A 24,458-nucleotide genomic window follows, 5' to 3' on the forward strand; every position below is an offset into this window, starting at 1 on the left:
TGTTTCTATTTTTGGCATGGCCGTGTCCACAGGAGCCACTTTTTGGGTGCCCATCAATAGATGTATAGACAAATGAGGTTTATACATACAGACATATACAACATATATATTCAAATTTTGTTAAGACACAGAGCCAATTAAGTGATTTGTAAGAAAATGGATGGAACTGCAGATTAGTATATTAACCAAATTGAGTAAGACTGGAAAAAAAGGAAACAAACATCATGGTTTTTCTCATTTGTAGAATTTAAGACATAAATGTAAAAGGTAGACTCAAAGGGGTGGGAAAAAAATAAAGGGTAGCAAAGGGTGGGATAAGAGAGGTGGGTGGGGTGAGTATTAGCAAAGCACATCATCTATATTCTTGAAAATGCCTCTAAACCTAAGAGTTTCTACAGGTACACTAAAAACAAAACAAAATGAAACATAATAACCCACACTTTTAGACTAACTCCTCTTCACTTTCTAGCCTAGGTTCCAACAGAACCACTTCCTCTTTAATCCATACTGCTCTATCTAAATTATATGGAAGTCACTCCCCCACAACACCAGTTTCCTTGATAGCCTTCACATGTATTTAGTTTTGTGTACATGTATCGTAAGATTCATGGGGAGAGCATAGTGGCCTCGTCATTGTTCTAAACTTCTCCAAAACATTTAATTTTCATTAGTGAGATGAAATCTCTTATGTATCTCTGAAGAAACTTTCCTTTTTTGTCTTAAGATCAAGGTTTACTTGTCCTTATGACTTTGACTATGAAACCCAGCAGTTATTTTCAATACACAACACAACATTTCATCTCTGGGTTAAACATCAAAGAGTAGATTTATTATTTTCTCTTTGTTCCTCCCCTATTTAATATAAATTACACTTTATTCTCTTGAATCAGGTTTCTCACCCAAGTATGAAACTTCAGGGAACCTTACTCAATATGCTTTATGAAATAAAAGGAATAATTTTTAATCTTATCTTTGTTTTATTTTTATTATTTTTAAATCTTATCTTAATGAGGCCTATGTATTTCTGGATACTGATGAATTTTTTTTTGTTGTTAGAGATAGCACCTTTATTTCAATTAGTTTTAAGACAAAAAGAACTTACCTAATAAAACTGAGAGGGAGCTATAGTTTAAAAGAATGAGTTGAGGGAGTGGTAAAAACAATGTGTAGAGAACCTTAAACCTTTATTTCTTAATTTCTTTTTTATAATTTATCTCATTATGGCAGGACTTGTTTTCATAGTCCCAAGATGACACTTCTTAGGATGCACATTTCTTCCTTCCAATTTATATTTAAACAGAATTTGTGGCTCAGTACTTAAAATAAAGTCGGAGCTGAGAACTAAAGCTTGAATTATGTTACCAGAAGTAATAACTGTGGTTAAATGAAATTAAAATGGTGGTTATATTAGCCAACTTACTCAAACTATGTGATGTATGTGGTGTAGTATTAGGAAGAGGATGTAGGAAATGCCTGCTCAGCAGTTAGTCAAAATTTTTGGCAATAAGTAGCAATCAGGTAACTGGTAACTGCTGAAATGTCAGTGCATTCATTGATCAAGTTTCTCTTTTGGAAGTTAAGTAGAACAAAATTACTTGGGAAAGTAAAGTAGTAATAATAACTGCAACTCTGCATAGTTTCAAATTCTATATGGCCTGTAACAATCTATTTGCATTTGCATTAAGAAGCACCAAGAATATTAAAGGTACTTTATTGACTGTTACCTCTTTCTCCTTTTTTCACTCTTTATACAGAGGCCAGTATAAAGAATAAAAGTATTAAATGCTTTGATAAAGGCCTCATCATTTACCAAAAGGAATAAAAAGTTTAACTGAAAAATAAATACCTGTTAAAGTGACAAAATGATCAATACTTCTACTACTTACAAAGGAATATTAAATCCTTAAATAAATAAGGTTCCTGCATCCTATAATGAAGACATCCACTTATACCATTTTGGAGCTATTTTCACATTAGCGCCTCTAGAAGATTAGTCACTATAACTTATGGCTATTGTATGTGATAATTACCTTCTTTCATATGCACCTGAAATGATGGCAGTAAATCTTCACAAGAACTAAAGATAATGTTATTCAAATAATTAAGAGATTGCATTTTATTATGTTTTCATCATTTTTCACTTTATGTTTGTTTGTATCTGTTCGTAGATATTTGCACATAAGTTCAAGGGCCCACAGGGGCCAGAAGACTTGGATCCACCTGGAGCAGAATAAGAGCTGTTGTGAGCTATCTAACATCGGTGTTGGGAAGTAAACTCGTCCTCTGGAACATGCCCTTAACTGCTTATCCATTTTTACAGCCCTCAAATCATTTTTGAGGATCTAATCTGATATTATTAGACTATGGTAGCCTATAATCTTGTTTATGAATGAAGGATTTTGCAATGACTTTATTTTAAAAGCTCAGAATGTTTTCTATAATAGTTATTATAACATTATAATATATGAATACAAAAAGAAACCCTTCAAATTTGGCATCGCTAAAAAACATTCACGAATATTCATACTAATTACAATTTAAATTTGCTATGTGTCTTTTGACTAACCCAATTTTATTTTCAACCAAATATGCATCATGAAATGAAAATCTTAAATTATAATTTGATAGTGTTATCTTCCAAAAGACAATTATATACATATATGCAATTCCTAAGCACATAAAGTCAAATTTCACTTGATGAATTAGTTTCCATCTTCTGTTTTGCTCCCCTTTATTTCAGATGCCCAGAATGAATTGAAATAGATTTTTAATAATTTTCTACCATGATCTCAATTATTATTATTAAATGATTTGTATTTAAGAACATTAATTTTAAGTCCAATTTTCTTTTCCATTTTAGTAAAGTAGTTATGTATCCTTAGGTGCCTGCTTCTAAAGATTAATTATCATGGAAGTTGCAGATTGAGCTCTCCGTGGTTGCAATGAGAACACAGTGAAGAAAAACAAAATGAGATGCAAGTTCATGAAAATAAAAAGCTATACAAATTAAATATTAGTTTGATTAAGCTTTCTAGGTGTTAAGACACAATGCAACCCTCCTATGACGCTTTCTAATTAACTAATACTTAGTTAAAAGTAGTCAGTAAAACAGCAAAAAACAACAACAACAACAACAAAAAAACCCCCAGACTTCTTGAGCAAAGAAAATTTTGAAAGTCATGTGATGAAAGTTCACTGTTAAACATGATAGAGTTTTAATAAGTGCAGAGAAATTTAGGCACAAAGAATATATTAAATTCCTTAATGTGGTATGCTTAGTAACCATGAAGATTTTTCACAATAAAATAACTCATTTACCATGTTATAGCCCACCTCCAAATAAAGGAAGTATGATAAATATTTGCAAAATTATTATTCAAAACTCATTGTCTTACCCGTTTATCTGTACTGCCTGTTGCATCATAGGAATAACTGATGATACCAGGGATGGGCTGTCCATGATGTGCCATGAAAACAGCAGGGTTGGTGTACAATGGATGCTTCTAATGTATAACATATAACAATTATGAATACAGTGAGAGGAAAAGCATGAAATTACATAAGCAAAATGACCAAAAGAAAAAAACGTGAACACAAATGAACAATGAAATGCCAAATTTTTTAAAATTCAAAGTGACAAAATCAGCTTTGATTTTGTATGTTGTGTTTTCTTTTACAAACAAAATTGATGTTGTAAAAGAACATCAATTAATTAACAACAATTAAAAGGGCTTATCCTTTTAATTAAAAGTAGAAAGAAAGAACGTTCAATAATTTTAAAATGAACCTATTCTAATAATTGGTTCAACTAAAGAAAATCCAACTTTAGTCTTAATAGTATGGTTAAAATTTAATGGATTATTGAAGGGTCTACAGACAGAATCTGGAAGTGTTCAATGAAGGAACTACATACTAATTATCTAATGGACATGAGAAGGATTTCTATGTGATTTTAATCTGTTTATTTTTAATAAACAATACAGAACTAAAACATATTTAAAGTCCTTATAGACTAGAAAATTGCTATTGGCAGCATTTACTAATAAAGTAGTACCAAGAAAATATGTAAGGCTGAAAAAGATGATTTTATTAAATATTTTCAGACATTGACTGAAAATCAAAGTTTCCACAGCAGTATTAACTCCTGATTATTGTTCAGTACTATAGAAAACCTGTAATACCCTAAATGCTAGCAAAACAGTAACAAAGTAATGATTCTCTTACATTTTTTCTTTAAAACAAGAACAAATACTTTTTAAAAATTAAAACAGATTTATTTTCCTATGGTCAGAGTAAAAATATCTATGTGATCTTCAAATTATTTCATAGAGTAATTAAATTTTTAATCTGTATAATATTAACCAATGAATGATTATCATTACTAAAAGTGATATGCTACTTTCTAAAGAAATTAAAACAGAGCAGCTGGAAAAAACTAGGCATGAATAATAATATAAATTATGTTAATTATGCTGAACATGTAGCATTAAGTTCATTCAAATTTACTCAGCTCATAGTATTTCATTGATTTCTAGACCCTTATGAAGAAAATCCACAAACTTTGGTATTATCCTAATATTTCAATTACTTTATTAGGTTAAAGGAGAATATATTAATTTCTTCTCTATACCACTAAGATAAATTGTGTTTGACAATAACTGAATAAATATGTAGTTGGGGAAAATTCAAAAGCCTCTTCAAAGACTTGTCTTTAAAATTTATTTTGTGGTAATGTGATCATCTTGACCCTGGAATAGTGGAGGTTTCCTATACCTCCATACCAGGCAAAATTTTTAAAATATTCTTTTCCAACTAATTTCAAGAGTCATCTGAGGTCTTTTAACTTTGTTTTCTGTTTCTCTAATAATATGTGGAGTTTTGATGTCCGAAATACATAATCATTGTATACAATAAAATGGCAACTTTAAAGAGTTCCTTAAAAATCACATTGTTTATCAATATAGCTATAACTTCATTAGGTAATTGGCATATCATTAGTGCCTTAGAACACAAACTAACTTCAATGCTTACACAGAATCTGTACCAGGACAGAGAACACATTGACAAAATTTAATGGATATTCCAGCTCTACTTTTAGGATGCTCTCAAAAACATTAAACTTATGGAAGGATGAAATGGAAAGAGGATGAAATCAGTACTTTCCCCATGGGTAATTCAGAACTCCGTCTCTCTCAGCAGACCTACCTTTGCAGCAATGGCTGCTGCAGTTATATGTGATGAGGAACTATCTTCTGTTGAAGCTACACCACTGTCTTTCTTTTCTTCTTCCTCTTCTTCACACTGAACCCCTTTGTCTTCTGTCTGTTTATGGGGGCTAGTTGTAGGAGGTGGAGAAAGAGGAGGTGGTGGGGAAGGTAAGTCTTCAAGTTCATCATGCACCTCCTTTACTTTTACAATGGCATCACGTAAAAGGTCAATGGCATGAGGTAGAGCTGGCAGTATAAACTGAAAGCATTCCTGCCCACAAAGACAAAACAAGAAATAAAAGTCATGCTTTTTAATAGACAAATAAAATGGTAGCAATCAAATTGATTATAATTTTGGACTTGTATTTCTATCCATATCAAGAATGAGTCATATTTGACACATCTTTTTAATGTAAAATATGAAGCAATCACATCATATAACACTTTCCATACGTTAGAGGTTATGGCCGTTAGATGAATCCTTACATGAATGCATACTATGCTTTTAAAGTACAATTTTGATACAACTATGTATTTATATATGCTCTATATATAAAAGATATGAAAAGCAAGAGAATTTTCAAACTGCTTGCTAGTGCAAGACTTGGGTCTAACACGTCACATTAAGGACCAAATTTTTTTGTTGTTATTGTTCAGATTGGAAATTCTACTATCATAATATATACCAGTGTAGTTATGACAAAAGCACTATGGAATAAGCAAAAAATAAAAATAAAATTGTAAAAGTTGTGAATAGAATTCAATTTAATATTTTCTTCACATGCCATTAATATCTATAATGCATCCCCAAAAGACACCAGGCAAGGACTTATAATTAGAATACTGAGCTAATTGTGTCTTAGGAATAGATGGAAGTCTTTCTCTTTCACATTAAAGCAACACCTTAATAAAGTCTGAAAGGTAAAGAAATATCTTAAAACAAGAATGGAACATTAATGGCATACTTGAAGAATGCCTAATTTTTCACTGTCTTTATAGGTCTCAATTGCTTACTGTTTAAACAGTATATTAAAGAACGAAATCTTGACAAAACAGAGGTTTGATATTTTCCTTCAGCTTCTAGGAGGCTATATCCAGACATTAGAATGTCAGGATTGATAAAAAATGTCTTTATTTCCTGGGATCTTTGATTACTAGTTAAGCTGGAAACGATGCATACCAAAGGCTCATGTTGGGACTCCTCATCGGCAATGTTCTGCATGTATACCGTCATGTGTCTAGGACAGGATGGTAACACATGCATGGTCCCAAGGGAGAATAAACAAGGAAAGCTCTTTGTTGGCTAGGTACCTCTATTTTTTGCCCTATGACTTTTCCCTTCTTAATTTTAGTCCACATCACCTTCCTGTGTAAACAATAACTTTAAGACCCTTAAGTGAGTTCTGTGAATCCTAGTGAATTACTATGTAGGTTTAGAAATCACACCAAGTTAAAGTCACTAGTGAAGCTCATCTTTTGGAATGCTTCAACTTTGCTGGTGGCTGAAGAAGATGAAAACAAATAATTCATATGTTTGAAATACATGATGTTCCCAGGGCTTGTGATTTGTTAGCATAACTTCTATACTATCTCTCAGCTATACTTTCATATTTAGTTTTCTAGCTCAGGAGCAGTGCTCAATGTCGTATGGCTATATGTTCAGGGAAAAGCAATGAAAAACTGATCTATTGAAGACACAAATGTATGGAGTGTTTTGAAGTCATTCTGGGAATTTAAGGGTGTGTATTAAAGTAAAATATGTCACTGTCCATCCAAAGAACTTCCTCCTAGGATTAGAAATTGCCTGGAATCACATCCAATTGGATGCTCAAATTGGTTACATGGGTCCAAGAGGTAAGTGGACACTACATAGCTACAGCAGAGCAAGAAGTGCCAAGTTAAGATTCATTCGTCTTGCACCCTCTGAGACATAAAATGTCAACAATACTGTTCTATCTGCCAAAAAATAAGTCAGAAACCAAAGGAAGACATGGGAAATATTATGAGGAGGGAAAGTTCTACATATAACTATCAAAATAAAATTGATACTGGTAACTCCTGAGTATACAAATAGGTTTTAGCATTTTCATCTTTGGAAAATTAAATGGGCACTTCAAATTTTTGTTTTCTCACTGGTTGGGGGGTGGTGATGAGTGTCTCATCACATTCAATATAGGAGGGTAGGTGAACAAGGAAGGTGCCTTCTAGTTGGGTTTCTTCACTTTTTTAGGAAAGGGGCACTTGGACAAAGACACCCACATGTAAATATTCTTCCTTACAAATGTACCCTTTCCCCCATAACACCTAAACTTTCCCCCCCAATCTGACACAGTGGTCACAGTAATAATACAACTGTGGGTGGCAGAATAGGGGATGATTTCTTTCTTTTTTTTTTTTTTTTTTGGATTTGTGACAGGGTATCTCTGTAGCTTTTGGTTCCTGTCCTGGAACTAGCTCTTGTAGTCCAGGCTGGCCTTGAACTCACAGAGATCCGCCTGCCTCTGCCTCCCGAGTGCTGGGATTAAAGGCGTGCGCCACCACTGCCCGGCTAGTGGATGATTTCTAAGCAAGAAGATGTTAAATATATGTTTATTTTTTTTTGTCAGAATTCCTGATGTTTGCTTTTGCCCTTACCACATCTGGATAAGTTAGATTTCATAGAATAATACTATACTGCCTAATTGGAAAGATAGTCCACTAGCTCTTTATCTGTGTGACCATATCATATGAATAGGAATGGACTGAGTGCAAGTTCTATGTGGTTGAGGACAGCTATATGATAGCTATATATGTAGCTAAATACAAAGCCAAAACGACCTGAAAACTTTTTTTTAAGTGATTGTGTGGTCTTGAACATGAATTTGTAGATGACAATGCCCTGCTTCAAAATAAAAGGTTAGCCTAAAACTACTACTGGTAATGTGAGTCAGCATAGTGATTAAACTTTATGTCTTCAAAGATGTAGCACACTCAAAACAAGTAGCATAATGAATGTCTGACTTTGTTTTAATTCACTGTCCTTGAACTTTACTTTTTAGTTGTACTATTCCTACATTAGATATGTGGTGTGGGATATCCTTCTGTCTATGTGTTGCTTTTATTGGCTAATGAATAAAGGAACTGCTTTGGGCCTATAGCAGAGTTATAGGAAAACAGAGCTAGGTGGGGAAAATTGGATGGAATGCTGAGAGAAGGCAGAGAGGGAGATGGATCTGTGGCCATAGTCAGACATGCCAAAACTTTGCCAGTAAGCCACTGCTACATGGCGACACACAGGTTAATAGAAATGGCGTAAATTAATGTGTAAAAGTTAGCCAATAAGAAGCTAGAGTTAATGGGCCAAGCAGTGTTTTATTAGTACAGTTTCTGTGTGATTATTTTGCGTGTAAGTTAGCTAGGTGCCAGGAAAGAAAAAGTGGCCCCTCCTCCAACAAATATGCTGCAATATTAGGATTGTTAATTCTACAGGAGTATTGATATTCTTGATCAAATATATTTGGAAAGTGAATTAAAATCTACCTTAAAGTGTAATACCAACAGAAACATGATTGGCCAGCAAACAACTGGAAGTTGTTTCATCTCATTTCTGTTATACAGTGCTGTATGAATGTATCACATTGTACAAAGAAGAAGAGATCAAGGAGGAAAATAAGTAAATTACAATTAAAATATGAAAATACACATAATGTGTTTAAAGGTAGATTACTCAATTCTCTAGATCTAACCATATTTCATGTTGCTACTTGCAAATTAGGCATATTCTCACTGATAATATTGATGTGTTCAGTAATATAAATGATAAAGTGAATACAATTATGAGCAATATTAATTGGTAAAAAGCCTTAGCCAAAAGTCAGAGCATACCATTCCATAGTGCAGAATTAATTATCATACAGAAAGAGTCTAGCCTTGCTTTAGCTACTAGAAAAGGGACTTCTAGGATATAAGACTGTAATGACAGAGTATTCTTTTTTTGCCAGACAACCTGGGCAAGAGATCTCCTAACAATATAAATTACAATGCAGGTTTGGATCTACTTTGATATTGCTTTGCCTCTGAAAGATGTTGAAAACTAAAGGGATAAGGACTAAAATTCAGCCATGTGGACACTATATGACGAGCTAGACTGAACAAACAAACATGAAAACAACAAAGACAACAGTTCAAATGAGGTTCTGATTGGCAATATTCCATGTAGATTGTTGCAGTCACAGGAAAGTAACAAATTCATGAATATACAGGAAGAGGACAATGGAAGCTCTGCATCAGGTATGTTTACTAAACTCTGATGCACTTCTCTTGGCTCAAACTGTATCCTTTCCTTCTATAAACAATAACTGTAAGTATATGAAGTGTTCAGTGAGTTTTCTGGTACTTCCTAATGAAATACATAATTTGAGGGTGCTTTTTGGGAATCTCTTGATTAGTGTTAGCAGTGAGCAGCTATTTTGGTGTGGACAGCTTGTTGGTTGTGTACTCTCAGAGTTGGTTGGTTAAGAGTTCATTTATTAAACCATATAACATAGAGAATGCTTACCTGAGATCCTTTCTTGCTACCAGGTAGGTTAATTATCAGAGTTTTCCCCCTTATTCCACACACTGGTCTGAAAAGAAAGAGAAAGAGAATTGAATAATGAATTGAAACAAATATTCAACAAAGGCCAATCATATTGCTTTATGTGAGAACACGTATTATAGGAAAAAAAAGTTAAAGTAGATTATCAATTGTTATACAAATTGGACATTCTGAGCAGTATTTTTATAATAGTGGTTAGTACAGTGGATTAAAAATAGAACTGAACATGAAATCAGAATAAAGTAGCTATTTTAAAGGAATGTGACCCTAACAATACTGCCTTTTTGTTTAAGTTTAGCTTTTCAAATTGCAGTTGTTGAAGGACAAACTGCATTAAAATGTCTAATATAGTAATAGTGATGTTAAATAGTCTAAATTGGCATTCAAGAGCTGAGTGAGGTTTAGATTTGTGCTTTAACTTTTCAACAAGTGTAGAAAGTGAAGTAAAACAGATTTTCACATATGTATTGCTGTGGGGGAAAAGGCAACAGGGCTTAGTCATAAACAGAATCATTGATAGTTACAGGTCTTTTAACATAGAAAGGGCTTTGGGAGAACCTTGTAAATTTCTTTTTTAAAAAGTGTATTTTTGATATTATAATTTAATTATATACCTCTCCCTCCTCTTTCTTCCTTTTTGCCCTTCCCCCAGATAACCTCCCCACTCTTCTTCAAGTTCATAGTTCCTGTTTTCATTGAACTTCAATTTCAAGAAACAATACATAAAAGTAGAAGGTACTAGAAAATTGACTGAAGAATGGAAGGCCTGAGTTATCTTTCTCTTTTTGAAGTTTTTTTTAAAATTGTTCACTGACAATTTCATATATTTATGGAGTATATTTTAATTATTAAAGAATTAGAATTCTGGCACATTAAGTTGGGGCAGAACTAAGCCCCTCTTCCCTGCATTAAGGTTGGGCATAGCATCCCATTTTAGGGAAAGGGCTCCTACAAGCTATCTCATGCACCAGGATCCTAGTCCTACTCTCAGGGGCTTCTCAGATAGTCCAAGTTTGACCACTGACTCCCACATACAGAGGGCCTAGTTAGGTCCCATGGAGCCTCCACAGTTGGTGGTGTAGAGTTCATGATTTTCCACAACCTTAGTTCAATTGTCTCTGTAAATTTCTCCATCATGATCTTGACCTCCCTTGCTCATTTAATGTGCCAGACTTTGTTGATAACTCACTAGAGCCCTTGCCTGTTGGGGGGAGTAAATGGGAAGTGGGCTGGTGGGGCGAGAGGAGTGGTAGGAAGGAAAACTGTGGAAGGAATGTAAAATGAAATTAAAAATAACTCACTATCTGGCTGCATTTTGCTATAGTCACATTTTAATTTTATCTTTGAAAATAAAATTATGCTACTTTAAATCATTTATAAATAAGAATTTTGAATAATCTACAGCTGTCATATATTTTATTTTTCTTGTCTTAGAATCTGGATGGGAAAATTTATTAGCATTTACTTAAAGCCTTCCACACATTTGAAGATGTTTATTAATAATCCTTTAGCTAACTACATTTGGAATACATTCTTTAACTAAAAACTGTATTTCCTAATCTTTGTATTAGTTCTTTGAGATTTCTTACAATATACTTTGATCATACTACATCTCAACACTTCAAAAACCTAATTCTCCACCCAACTTTGTGTCCCTTTAAAAACAAAACAAAACACAACTCTTCAAGACCATAGTTTTGGATGTATGGTCTTTAAATGGAGCATATAGAACTTACTAGAGGATAAAATCTTTAGAGGAAAAAAGAAATCCTTCCTTAAGACCCTATTGCTGCTGGGTGAGATAGTGAGGTAGCAAATACCTTTAACCCCAGCAGTGGGAGGCAGAGGCCTGGGGTATCTCTTTGAGTTCAAGGTGGGCCTGACCTCAAAAGTATAAAATAAGAGCATTATATCTCTAAGTGAGAACATAAGTAAGAAACTTTACAGAAGAAACAGACTTGAGTGGTTTTTAACAAAGGATATACTTCAACAGATAAAAAGGGTTTGGGGAAGAGGCAAGGAAAACCAGGAGTTTAGGTGTTTAAGTGGGAAACTGTAGTGTTATTTCATTTGCATTTAAATAAATAAAGCTTGCTTGAAGATCAGAGGGCAAAGCAGCCACACTAGTCAGCCATACAGGCGAGGCAGTGGTGGCACAAAGCTTCAATTCTAGCAGTCACACTAGTTAGCCAAAGAGGTTGGCCAGTGGTAGTGCACACCTTTAATCTTAGAACTAGAGAGGATGTAAGATGGGATGAGATGGGCGCTCACTCCCTGGCACCCTGAAGATTTCAAAGAGGTAAGAGCTCTCTAGTGTCTTAGCTGCTTTGCTTTTCTGATCTTCAGGTTGAACCCCTGAAGGGCCAAAAACAACTCTATTTTGTGCTAGGCTCCAAGGTGGCTATCAGCAGAGCGGGAAGTTCCCTAGACTGGAGCCAATCAGAGAGCCAATCATAAGCTGTATGTATCCCTTATGCCCCAAACAATAGATTTGTGATCTTTTATTTTTGCCTTTATAAACCCTGTCTAAGAACAGTAGGACACCTCCTCTGGCCCCCCGCTGTGTTGCTGTGCAAGCCAAGATGCCTATAGTGATTTGCAGAATTAAACCTTGCTTTTGCATTTCAGTGAGTCTGTGTCTCTGGTGGTCTTCTTGGGGTCCCCACAACTTGAGCACTACATCCCAGTGTTTGTCTCTGGGTTTCTATTAATCATACTACATTTGAAGCCCAACATTTGGGATACAAATTCACAAAAAAGCCACCAGCATAAGCCAGAGTTGCACATGTGGCTCTGGCCCGACCTGGCAAGGTTTTCTTTTCTTTTTTTCCCAAGCCTCTGGTACTGTAGGAAGTCTTACAGCCAGTGGTTACCTGCCCACTGGGGTGTGGCCTCTTACACTATATATGCTGATGTAGAGGATGCTTCCAGCCTCTTTTTACAGTTGTGGATTTCAGTTTCTGATCTCTGTTCCAGCAGAGGATTCTGATTTGTGAGTCTATCCCTAAATAAATAGCCATCTATTTCTCAATTCTGAGCTAGTGTGGTATTTCTTTTAAGCGTCCTTCTTCATCTGGGTAAGTTTGGGATTGTTTTTTGTGGCCTCCCTAAAACAGTCTCCAGATAACACTGGAACTCCAGATGTGGAGTTTTGGAAACACCACAGGACTCACTGGGCCTAGACTGGCCAGTGTGCCCCCCCACAACCATCCCCCCTGTGTTTTTTCAGACGGCGTCCCCTCTTTCTGTCTCTGTCTGTCTCTGTCTCTGTCTCTGTCTCTGTCTCTCTGTCTCTGCCTCTCTCTCTCTCTCTCTCTCTCTCTCTCTCTCTCTCTCTCTCTCTCCCTTAAGCCCCCATTCAGGGTGCTGCCAAACTAGGTAGTTATCTTGAAATCCACTCAGACTTTTCTGTTCTATGTGACAGCTATGAGCCTCACATCTTCATCAACATCGTTGGTAGATTTGGTAAGAGAATTGGGAATTCTTAAAGGGGAGGAATTAGTTAAAAGAGAGAGTTTTTCCCCCCACATTAAAAAAATGGGAAAAACCATTACAATGGAGGAATTTGGGTTTCTGTATGATAATATGCCAGATACTTTGAAAAAGGAATGAATAAATGAGAGGATCTAATTTAGATGGGATTTATATAATGTCAATTGTAAACATTTGATAACATTTTGGTCTTATAACTAAAAAAGTTGGTTAATCTGAGTGCTAAAATAAGAGGCCTTAGAAAAACCTAATAACAGATCACAGAGATAATCAAATCCAGAAAGAGGAATTTAATGGAGAGACAATTCCAACATAGCATTTTAAGATTAGAGAGAAACAGCCTAAGGTTTTCAAAAAACCAACCATAATATATCCAGTAACCTTACAGGAATTGCCAAATGGCAGAGGCTCTGTTACAGCTAACTAAACTCCTGTGCCAATGTTAGAGTTAAGATGATTCAATGAAGCAACAGTCTCATATGGCATGAAATCTCCTTTTGTAAAGCAAATATTAAAGTGGTGGTCAGTTTGTAATAGAATATATGACTAAAGACTGGATAGAATTAGTTAAAGGAGTTTTAGAGCCAGGTCCACAGTTACAATGGATATGTGCTTCAGATAAGAAGCTAAGATTATTAAATAACAAAGTAAAGCTAGAGGTAGAGATATCTCTGAAGATCAAATTCTTGGAGAAGAAGACTATGCTACTAAAGAAAGGCAGGCTGTAAATGGTGACCACACCCTGGATTTATGCTGCCTAGCAGCTTTGAATGCTTGGGACATAATTGGAGAAATAGGGAAGAAAATTGAGTCATTTACAAAAGTTATATGGGGGCCAAAGGAAGCCTTTATGGACTTCTTTCAGAGATTGGCTTCAGAAATAAATAGAATGATACCAAATTCAGAAGCAAGACGAGTAATAATTGAATCTCTGGATTTTGAAAATGCCAGTTCTCTATGCAAAAGGATAATTAGGCCATTAAAGTTGAGGTCAGCACCTTTGGAGGAAGATTCGAGACAATTAATACTGAATCTCATGGCCATAATGATGCATGGATAGGAGATGTGATTTCCAGAAGTTTGAGGAAAAACTAAAATGTCAAATGTTATAATGTGGCAAACAAGGTCATTAAAAAAGAGACTGTAATCAGGGCATTTGTAGAAACAATGTTCTTTCTAAGAATAATCCATTCAGAATGTTCCTCCTTTCTGGATTATGCAGGTGTGACAAAGACAGGCAACGGACTAATGAATATAGGCCAACAAGGAATATTTCGGACTAATGAATATAGGCCAACAAGGAATATTCAAGCTAATCTTTTCCCTTTGGGAAACTCCATGAAGGTCCTCTCACAGGCCACTATGCCAAATCTGATTCAATACTTTCCTGCATTGTGGAGGAAACTCCTTTCCAGAGTGTTTAAGGAATAGAGAACAAAAAAATCAGGAGAAACCATAAAACAAGTATTTTTGGCAAACTTTTATAAATGAATAGAGTTCAAAATTAAAAATACAAAAAAAAAGCGGTGTTATAATTGAAGGTCTGGTAGACACAGGTACAGATGTAACAATTATTTCATAAGAATCTTGGCATCCAAATTGGCTTATTCAGAATGTAAATCTTCAGTTTTTAGTGGTTGGAACTTTATCTCAGGTAAAGCAGAGTGTGAAACTGGTCAAATGTACAGTGCCAGAAGGACAGAGAGGAATATTAAAACCATATGTGGCTAACAGAGCAATGAATTTGTAGGGACGTGATTTGTTATAGGAACTAAATACTCAGATTAACATTCTCCTAATCTTAGAAACAAACCATAAATTAACATATTTCTGGAAAAAAATAATAGATGGTTTTATGCAGAACAGGCACTGACCATTCAGGCTGAAGAAGAACAGGACACAACAGCTGCTGATATTTCAAAGGCACCAACAACCCTACCTTTAAAATGCCTGACAGACAAACCTGTATGGGTTAAGCCATGGCCTTTAACAATAAAGAAACTGCAGGCTTTAGAACAGCTGGTCAGGAGCAACTAAATGCTCAGCATATTGAAGAATCAAACAGCTCTTGGAATTCTCCTGTATTTTTTTGTTAAAAAGAAATCTGGAAAATGGAGAATGGTAACAGATATAAGAGCTATTAATAAGGTGATTCAGCCAATGGGTTCTCTACAATATGACATTCCTTTGCTTCTCGATTATCCAAAGATAGCCTCTTACAGTTTAAAAGATTGTTTCTTCATTATTCCTTTACAAGAAAAACACAGAGAAAAATTGGCATTCACAGTGCCTAAATATAATAATTCTCAGTCTGCTAAGAGCTATCAATGGAAAGTCCTCCCACAAGAAATTTTAAGTAGCCCAACCGTGTGCAGATATTTTGTAAGTTAACCATTGGAAATGATATGGAAGTAAATTCCTGACTCTATAGTTTACCATTACATGGACAACATTTTTCTATCTGACTAAAATGTAAAAACTTTACAAAGGATGTTGAAGAAGTAAAGAAAATTTTGCCTTGTTGGACATTACAAATTGCTTCTGAAAAATAGAAGGAGGATATTCTATTAAATATTTAGACTATAAGACAGGTTTATAAAAAAAAGACTTCAAAGGGTACAAATTAGGAGAGATCGAGTGCAAACTCTTAATGACTTCCAAAGATTGTTAGCAGATATTTTCCATCCATAGTGCACTATCGGGATAAAACCTCAACTGATTATTTTAAATAAAACCTTAGAAGGTGACAAGGACTTCCATAGTCCCAGGTAATTATTAGCTGAAGCTGAGACTTGGCTTCAAAATTAAGTTTTAAAAGGAGCAAGATATTTGTTGAATATAATAATCAAGTACTTAGTTAAACATTAACCAAATAAGTACTTGACCCATCTTCTCTGAAAAAAGTACACCGGCATTAGATAGTGGAAGGCAGAAAACCACTATACAGGACTAGAATGCATTCTTAAGGCATTGGGGGCCAATAATGGATTCTTTTCAGTATTACCAAGCACTACCATTTCAAGAATATTTTAAAATGAACTTAAAGTAGGTTTATAATATAAAGAAAAGTAAGTCCTATATAATATATTAGACATAAATTGATTTGATATTTTTTGTTTACATTCTGATGTTTATTTTCAGGTATCTAATCAGTATCCTTTATTTTCCCTCTAGATAGTCAGCTTTGATTTCTATCCTGTTTTCACTTTCTTAAATTTGACAGAGGGAGATTTATAGATTTGTGGAACTCTGTGAGTTTGAGGCCAGCCTGGTTTTAAATGAGTTCCAGAACAGCCAGGAGTGTTACACAGAGAAACCCTGTCTTGAAAAACAAAACAAAACAAAAACCAACCAAAATAAATAAATAGAAAACTCAAAAGAAAGATATCAAGTAGATGTAGAACACATCAAGCACATCTTGATTGCAAAGATACAAATTTTAAGAATAACTAGACTACATAAGCAAGGAATATGACAAATTCAAAACGAAAACGAATATATAGGAAATGTGACACCACAGGAGAAATAAACAAACCTTTTACTTATAAGTATGGATGAGAAGAATACCAACTCATTGGCATAGATCAAACCTTCAACAAGATTATAGAAGAAAATTTTCTCAACCTAAAAATTGACAAACCCATATAAATACAAGAAGCACACAGAACAAAAAAGAGAAAAGACTGGAAAGTCCCTATGACATATCGTAGTTAAAACAAATAATACATAATAAAGATGTGTGCTGAAAGCTTTAGGGGAAAATAATGCAAGTCACATACAAAGAAAAACCCAAAAGAATAAGAGCTGATTTTTCAATGGAAACTTTGAAAGCCCGAAGAATCTGGAGTAATGCATTCTAAGTGCTAAAAGGACAGCTATCACATGGCTAAAATACTGTATCCAGCACAACCATCTGCCATGACTGAAGGAGGAAGAAAAATTTTCCACGACATAAACAATGTAAAATAATTTATATTCAACACACAAAACCTAAGGAAAATACAAGAAGCATTATTTTGGGTTGAAGAGATGAATGAGCATAGCAGAGAGACTGTGAAAACAAATACAAAGCCATTATTATTAAAATACAAAACACACTGAGAACAAAAACCACACTACTAAAAATAAACAACAGGATGACCTGACCACACCACAACTCACTCACACGCACAGACACACACACACACACATACACACATGAACGAAGAATGGGTAAGGAAAGTGTGGTATATTTGCACATTGGAGTACTACTCAGCAGAAAAAGAAATAATGACATCTTGAATTTTGCAGGCAAATGGATGGAGTTAGAAAACATCATTTTAAGTGAGGTAACCCAGATCCAGAAAGGCAATTATCATATGTACTCACTCATAAGTGGTTTTAAAACATAAAGCAAAGAAACCAGCTGACAAATCCTAGAGAACCTAGACAACAATGAGGACCCTAAGAGAGACTTACATAGATCTAATCTACATGGGAAGTAGAAAAAGACAAGATCTCCTGAGTAAATTGCAAGCACGGGGACCTTGGGAGAGGGTTGAAGGGAAGGGGAGAAGAGAAAAATGTAGAGCTCAATAAAAATCAATTTTAAAAAAAAAGATACAATAGAAAAATAGAAAATGTTAAATCTGAAAAATTCTTGACACAAAACATCCAGGAAATCTGGGACACTGCCAAGAGATCAAACCTAAGGATAATAGGAAAAGAAGAAAAACAATCCTAGCTCAAAAATCCCAGAAAATATTTGTAACAAAATCATAGAAAAAAAATTTCTCAACCTAAAGAAAGAAATGCCTAAAAATATACAAGAAGCACACAAAACACTAAATAGATTGGACCAGAAAAGAAAGTCCACTCACCAAATAATCAAAACACTAAACATATAGAACAAAGAAAGAATATTAAAAGCTGCAAGAGAAAAAGCCCAAGTAACATAGAAAGGCAGACCTATTAGAATAATACCTGACTTCTCAAGGAACACTCTATAACCCAGAAGGGCTTGGACAGATAGATGTCATAAAGCAAAACTTTTAATCACCATAGAGAAAGAAAACAAGATATTCCATGATAAAGTCAAAATTAAACAATATATAGTAACAAATCCAGTCATATAGAAGGTACTAGAAGAAAAACTCCAATCTAAAGAGGTTAATTTTATCCATGAAACTACAAGGAAATAAATCCCACACCAGCAAAACTGTAAAAAGGGAAACACACACACACACACACACACACAAAGCTACACTGCCACCACCACCAACACAATGAGAGGAATTAATAAGCATTGGTCATTGATAACTCTCAATATCAATGGAGTCAATTACCCAATAAAAAGACACAGACTAACAAAATGGATGCAAAAACAAGATCCTTCCTTCAGCTGTATACAAGAAACACACCTCAACATCAAACAGACATTATCTCAAAGTAAAGGTTGGAAAGAGGTTTACCAAGAAAATGGACCTAAGAAACAAGCTGGTGTAGCCATTCTAATAATATCTAACAAGATAGACTTCAAACCAAAATTAATTAAAAGATATGGGGAAAGATACTTCAAACTCAAATAAGGAAAAATCTACCAAGATGATGTGCCAATTCTTAACATCTATGCCCCATACACAAAGGCACACATGTTTGTAAAAGTAACATTACTAAAGCTTAAACCACACATTATGCCATGTAGCAATACACAGATTAATAAAAATGGGTTAAATTAATATGTAAGAGTTAGCCAATAAGAAGCTAGAGCTAATGGGCCAAGCAGTGATTTAATTAATACAGTTTCTGTGTGGTTATTTTGGGGCTAAGCAACTGGGAACAGACAAGCGGCCCTCCTGCAACACAAGCCCTTATCCAAAGTAACTAAATGACTAAGAAAGAATATTCAAATAAACAAAATCAGAAATGAAAAGGAGGAGATAACAACAGACACCTAGAAAATCTAAAGAATCATTAGTTCATAATTTAAAAATCTATACTTCACGAAACTGTAAAATCTGAAAGAAGGGATAATTTTCTCAATAGATACCCCTTACCAAAGTTACATCAAGATCAGATAAACAACTTAAACAGACATACAACCCCTAAGGAAATAGAAGCAGTCTTCCAACTAAAAAAACAGAAAAGAAAAGAAAAAAAAAAGCCCAGTGCCAGATGTTTTTTTGTGCAGAATTCTACCAATACTCCTCAAATTATTCCACATAATAAATACAGAAGGAACAATGTCAAATTCATTTTAAGAGGTTACATAAACACATCCAAACTACACAAAGATATCCAAATTGATACCCAAACTATACAAAGATGCAACAAAGAGAAGTACAGACTGATTTCCTCTGTGAAAATAGATGCAAAAATTCTCAACAAAATACTTGCAAACTAGGTCTAAGAACAAATCAAAAAGATCATCAGCCATGATCAAGTAGGCTTTATCCCAGAGATACAGGATGGTTAAATATATGATAATCATTCAGTGAAATTTACCATATAAACAAACTGAAAGAAAAAAAAATAAAATCACACAATCATTTCATTAGATACTGGAAAAGCCTTTGACAAAACCCTTCATGATAAAAGTCTTCATGATAAAGTCTTGGAGAGGTTGGGGATAAAAGGGACATACCTAAACATAATAAAGGCAATTTACAGTAAGTCAATAGCCAACAACAAATAACATGGAGAGAAATTCTAAGCATTTCTACTCTCAGGAACAAGACAAGGGTATCCACTCTCTTCCATTTCTATTCAACATAGTACTTGAAGCTCTGGCTAGAGCAATAAGACAACTAACAGAGATCAAGGGGACACAAATTAGAAAAGAAAAAGGCAAGTATAATTATTTGCAGATAATATGACAGTATAAGCAACCCCAAAAATTCTACCACGGAATTCCTACAGCTGATAAATACTTTCAGCAATGTGGCTGGATATGAGATTAACTTTAAAAAAATTCAGTAGTATAAACAGAAATATAGACCAATGGAACAAAGTCAAAGAAAAACATGAGAACATATCATTTCAGCCACTTAATATTTGACAAAGACACCAAAAACAGACACTGGAGGAAAAAAATCTTTAACAAATGGTGTTGGAAAAACTACATAACCACATGCAGAAGAATAAAATTAGATCTATATCTATAATCTTGTACAAAAACTAACCCTAAATGCATCAAAGACTTAACCCCTGAAACTGCTAGAGAAAAACATAGTGGTATCTTATATGATAAAAATGAAGGAAAGGACCTCCTGAATAAGAACCCATCTGCCCAAGAATTAAGGCCAGCAATTTAAAAGTAGAGCCTCATGAAATAAAAAAAAAAAAAAAACAAAGCAAACCAAATCATAAAACAAAATAATAAAAAAGCAACCTCTGCATGGCAAAAGAAAATAAAAAATCAACTGGGTAAAGAGGAAGATCCACAGAATCTTTGCTAGCTATATATCTAATAGGGGTTTAATCCTCAAAATAAACAAAGAATAAAAACACAAGGAGCAAACAACCAACCATTCAACAAATGGGCCTGTGATGAATAGAGAATTTTCAAAAGAAAAAAAAACCAAAATGGCTAAGAAATATCTCAAAATGTGATTATCATACCTAGCAATTATTGGAGCCTCTTGGCTCCAAATCCTCAGAAGTGAGCACATAGGAAGCAAAAGGCACCATGAAAGTTTACAAATGAGAAAGGCAATCCTAACCAGTCCTACCCAGCTATGACTCCTATGACCCACATCAATAATACAATAACTCCATGCGTGTAATAGTGGCACATATATCCTTGGGGTAACCAACAAATAGCCCTCTAAATGAATTTAAAACTTGCTCAACAAAAGAAACACTATGCCTTTTAATAGAAACCTTGCTACATACTCAGTGCTAGTGAAATCATGGTGATTGAAAGAGAACCTACAACCACTAATTTACCAAACCAGCACAATTTCTAACAACAATCTATAAATATTTGTCCTTATTTCCAGATAATGGTAGTCTTCACACTACATCAAGGAAACTTTTTGCAACAGATGGAGACCATTACAGAAAATTATACCCAATCAAAACATAGCATTGTGAGGCCCAGTTCCAAAGGATGCATCGACACTATACTACCACACCCGACTCAGGGGACACTGTGGAAGAGGATGTGGAAAAACTGTTAAGAGTCAGAGGAAAAGGGAATTTTTGTGAGACTGTATCTCCTTGTAATATCAGAAGCTACACCAATAAAGTCTCACCAACATCACCATTCAAATGTGATAACATTAATGAACAGGCTAAACAGATCTGGAAAAAAGTCATGAAGCCTCAATCCTAACAAATAACTACAGGCAAGTGAAGAAAGCCAGAGTGGTTGGCCAGTGGTGGTGCATGCCTTTAATCTTAGCACTCTGAGGGTAGAGGCAGGCAGATCTCTGTGAGTTTGAGGTCAGCCTGGTCTACAAGAGCTAGTTCCAGGACTGGCTCCATAGCTACTGAGAAACCCTGTTCTGAAAAAAAAAAAAACAACCCAACAACAATGACAACAACAACAAAAAGAAAGAAAGAAAGAAAGAAAGAAAGAAAGAAAGGAAGGAAGGAAAGGAGAAAGGAAGAAAGGAAGGAAGAAAGTCAGAGTGGGACAGGTAGTCTTCTCCAGGGGAAGAGTACACTAACTGATTGCCTAGTGCAAAATGGTAAGCCCTGAAACTATACATAAAAGCAACATTACACAGACTAATATTTAGGAATATATATGCATATGTAAATACATATATGTGTGTAATAACAATTACTTGAAAAAAGAGGCCATGAATTTGAAGGTATGCAGAGAAGCTTATATGTGAAGTTTTGGAGACAGGAAAAGGGAAAGATAAAACTACAATGAACTATAATTATATTATTATCTCAACATTTTTTAAAGTTAGGCCCTTCCCCCTCTCTTCTATTTGGTTTTCATTTATTTCACAAAGCATTTAGATTCTCTTAATAGAACCTGCATTCCTTCCCTGTATCTGTTAATTTGTGTCTATTAAATTTTTTTGTGATGTAACATTACAAGATTACGAGTGTTGACATATATCTAATGCCATGTTTTTATAGTATTCTATAGTATTGAGGCAGGGTAGAAACAGAGAAACTGTAGACATGAAGAGAGAGAGAGAGAGAGGAACCTGTCAATATAGACATTAAAGTCTCTCACCCACTGAAAAGCAAGAATCACTGTACAATTAGCATCTATTTTAAAGGCTGCTGATATAGAGTTAATATTCCTTTCATAGATATTCTAGCTTGTGTTTGCTTTTTTCCTTTTCTTCTTTCCTCCTGTCTCTGTCTCCCAAGCACTCACATAATAGTCACGTGTCATCATATTTAATAATCCTGTGTTTCATTAAAGAAAGAAGTTATTTTCACCAGATGTGGTTTTTCACATCTATAATCACAGCACATGGAGAACAGAAGAAGCAGGAGGACCAAGAGTTTGAGAGATGCTAACCTAGATTATATGCCATCTTGTCATAAAGAAAACCAAACACACACACACACACACACACACACACACACACAGACAGACAAAGACACACACACACACACACACACACACACACTTCACTGAGGTAGTCAGCTTTCAGAACCTTTTTCTTTTTTGTCTTAAGATATGTTGATTCTAATGCATTTTAGTGTGAGATTCTTGAAAGTTAGCCTATTGGAAATTCATCGAATGTGTTAGATTTGCACATTCATGTTTTATAAAATAAACATTTAGCTCTACCTCCATCTCCCTTTTCCTTCTAGAACTCATATAACATCTGCTGAATGGTGTTCCATAGATACTCACCTTTCTGTTCCTCAGAATTCTCAAGGTCAACAATATTGTTTATATGTGCTCAAAACTACTTCTGAATCTCTAAATTTAAATGGTTAGCTCAGTTATTGCACTCTCAATATTTATTTCTGGTTTCAAAAACTATTTTCAATGTTGTGCTGATACTTTAGTTTCTATTTCTTTAGCAGTTATGGGTTTATTTAATTTGCTTATCTGGTCTTGATTTAAATTTGGTAAGTAATATTTTTCCAGAAAATTGTCCATTTTCTTTAAGTTTTCCAATTTTGTAGAGTACAGGTTTTCGAAATATGAACTGATGATTCTCTGGATTACCTCTGTTGTTCTGTTCATTTCTGATTTTGTTGATTTGGATACTCTTTCTCTGCCTTTTGGTTAGTTTAGATAAAGGTTTGTCTATTTTGTTGATTTTCTCGAAATCAAAATTAGTCATAACATTTATCAGTTAAAACTTACACTGAGAGTTGTAAACTTTGGAATAGGCTTATAAATTATAAAAGAGTTACACCAGAGTCTCCTATCTTTTGTTGCCTCTGTACTGCTTTTTATAAACTAAATGTATCTAGTTTTGGTTAAGAGAAAATTAAAGCTGGTAGTACTATTAATGTAAATTACTTAAAATAACCCATGATGCTTTAATATTGCAAAAGTTATATTAAAGCATCTTGACTCACTGATACAAAAATGTAAGTTTAGTTCATTTTATCTCTTTTTTTGAAATTATTTTTATTTCTAAGAAAGACTGGAAATTATTTTTTTCCAGATAGCCACTTTGCCATCCTATGAAAGTAGAAGGGATTGTGAATGGCAATGTTCTATACCCAGTGCTGTTAGACCTAGAAAGGGATTGCGAGACAAGAAGTAAAGGCTGCCTGAAATGGATTGCTATAAAGCGGCATTTTCCCCCTGAAATGATTTTCACTTGTCTTTCATATTTTTGAATGAGATAAAAAAGAAGCACCTTCCTATTAATCTATAACATTTCTTGATCCTTCTTTCAAAAATAATCCAGCCAAAGCCATCTTCCAGCATGGAGGAAGACTTTTCATGCCACTCAAAAGTTTCCCTGTGAAGCCATGACTGATGAAGTCAGCCCACCTTTTAAGATGTGAAGAATAGCGGGTATTTGGTGAGAGGATAATCAGGTTAAAGCTGGCAGTTCTGTGGAAATTTCTCTTTCATGAGTCTCTGAGGGCTGGCTACTTGGCTTTTCTAAAGCCTTAAGTTTGCACTTAATCCCCTTCATTTTATTTTTAATTTCCTCTTTTCAACTGACACATAAAACTTACATGTAGTTATAGGATGCAATTTGCAATTTTGTAGATGTATACATTGCATAATGCTAAAATTAAGATAAGCATAT

At 34.5% G+C, this 24,458-nt stretch overlaps 1 protein-coding gene across 15 annotated transcripts in view; it reads right to left on the bottom strand.

Annotated features, from left to right (window-relative positions):
• The window catches only part of Gphn (gephyrin), a 343,860-nt gene that overhangs the window by 148,729 nt on the left and 170,673 nt on the right, over window positions 1–24,458 (bottom strand). For 8 of the 15 annotated variants that reach the window (XM_041658068.1, XM_041658063.1, XM_041658065.1 and 5 more), the window contains 2 exons: window positions 9,745–9,811; window positions 5,206–5,478 (listed from right to left, as the gene is read on the bottom strand). In XM_041658068.1, the coding sequence (XP_041514002.1) occupies window positions 5,206–5,478; window positions 9,745–9,811 (340 nt within the window). Of the gene's footprint in view, window positions 1–3,395; window positions 3,504–5,205; window positions 5,479–9,744; window positions 9,812–24,458 lie in introns of all 15 variants that reach the window. The other 7 variants (XM_041658062.1, XM_041658056.1, XM_041658060.1 and 4 more) reach the window with 1 other exon arrangement.

This window comes from Microtus oregoni, unplaced genomic scaffold (genome assembly GCF_018167655.1).
Source record: "Microtus oregoni isolate MIOR12 unplaced genomic scaffold, Mior012 000009F_ref0000495, whole genome shotgun sequence".
Taxonomy (NCBI): domain Eukaryota; kingdom Metazoa; phylum Chordata; class Mammalia; order Rodentia; family Cricetidae; genus Microtus; species Microtus oregoni.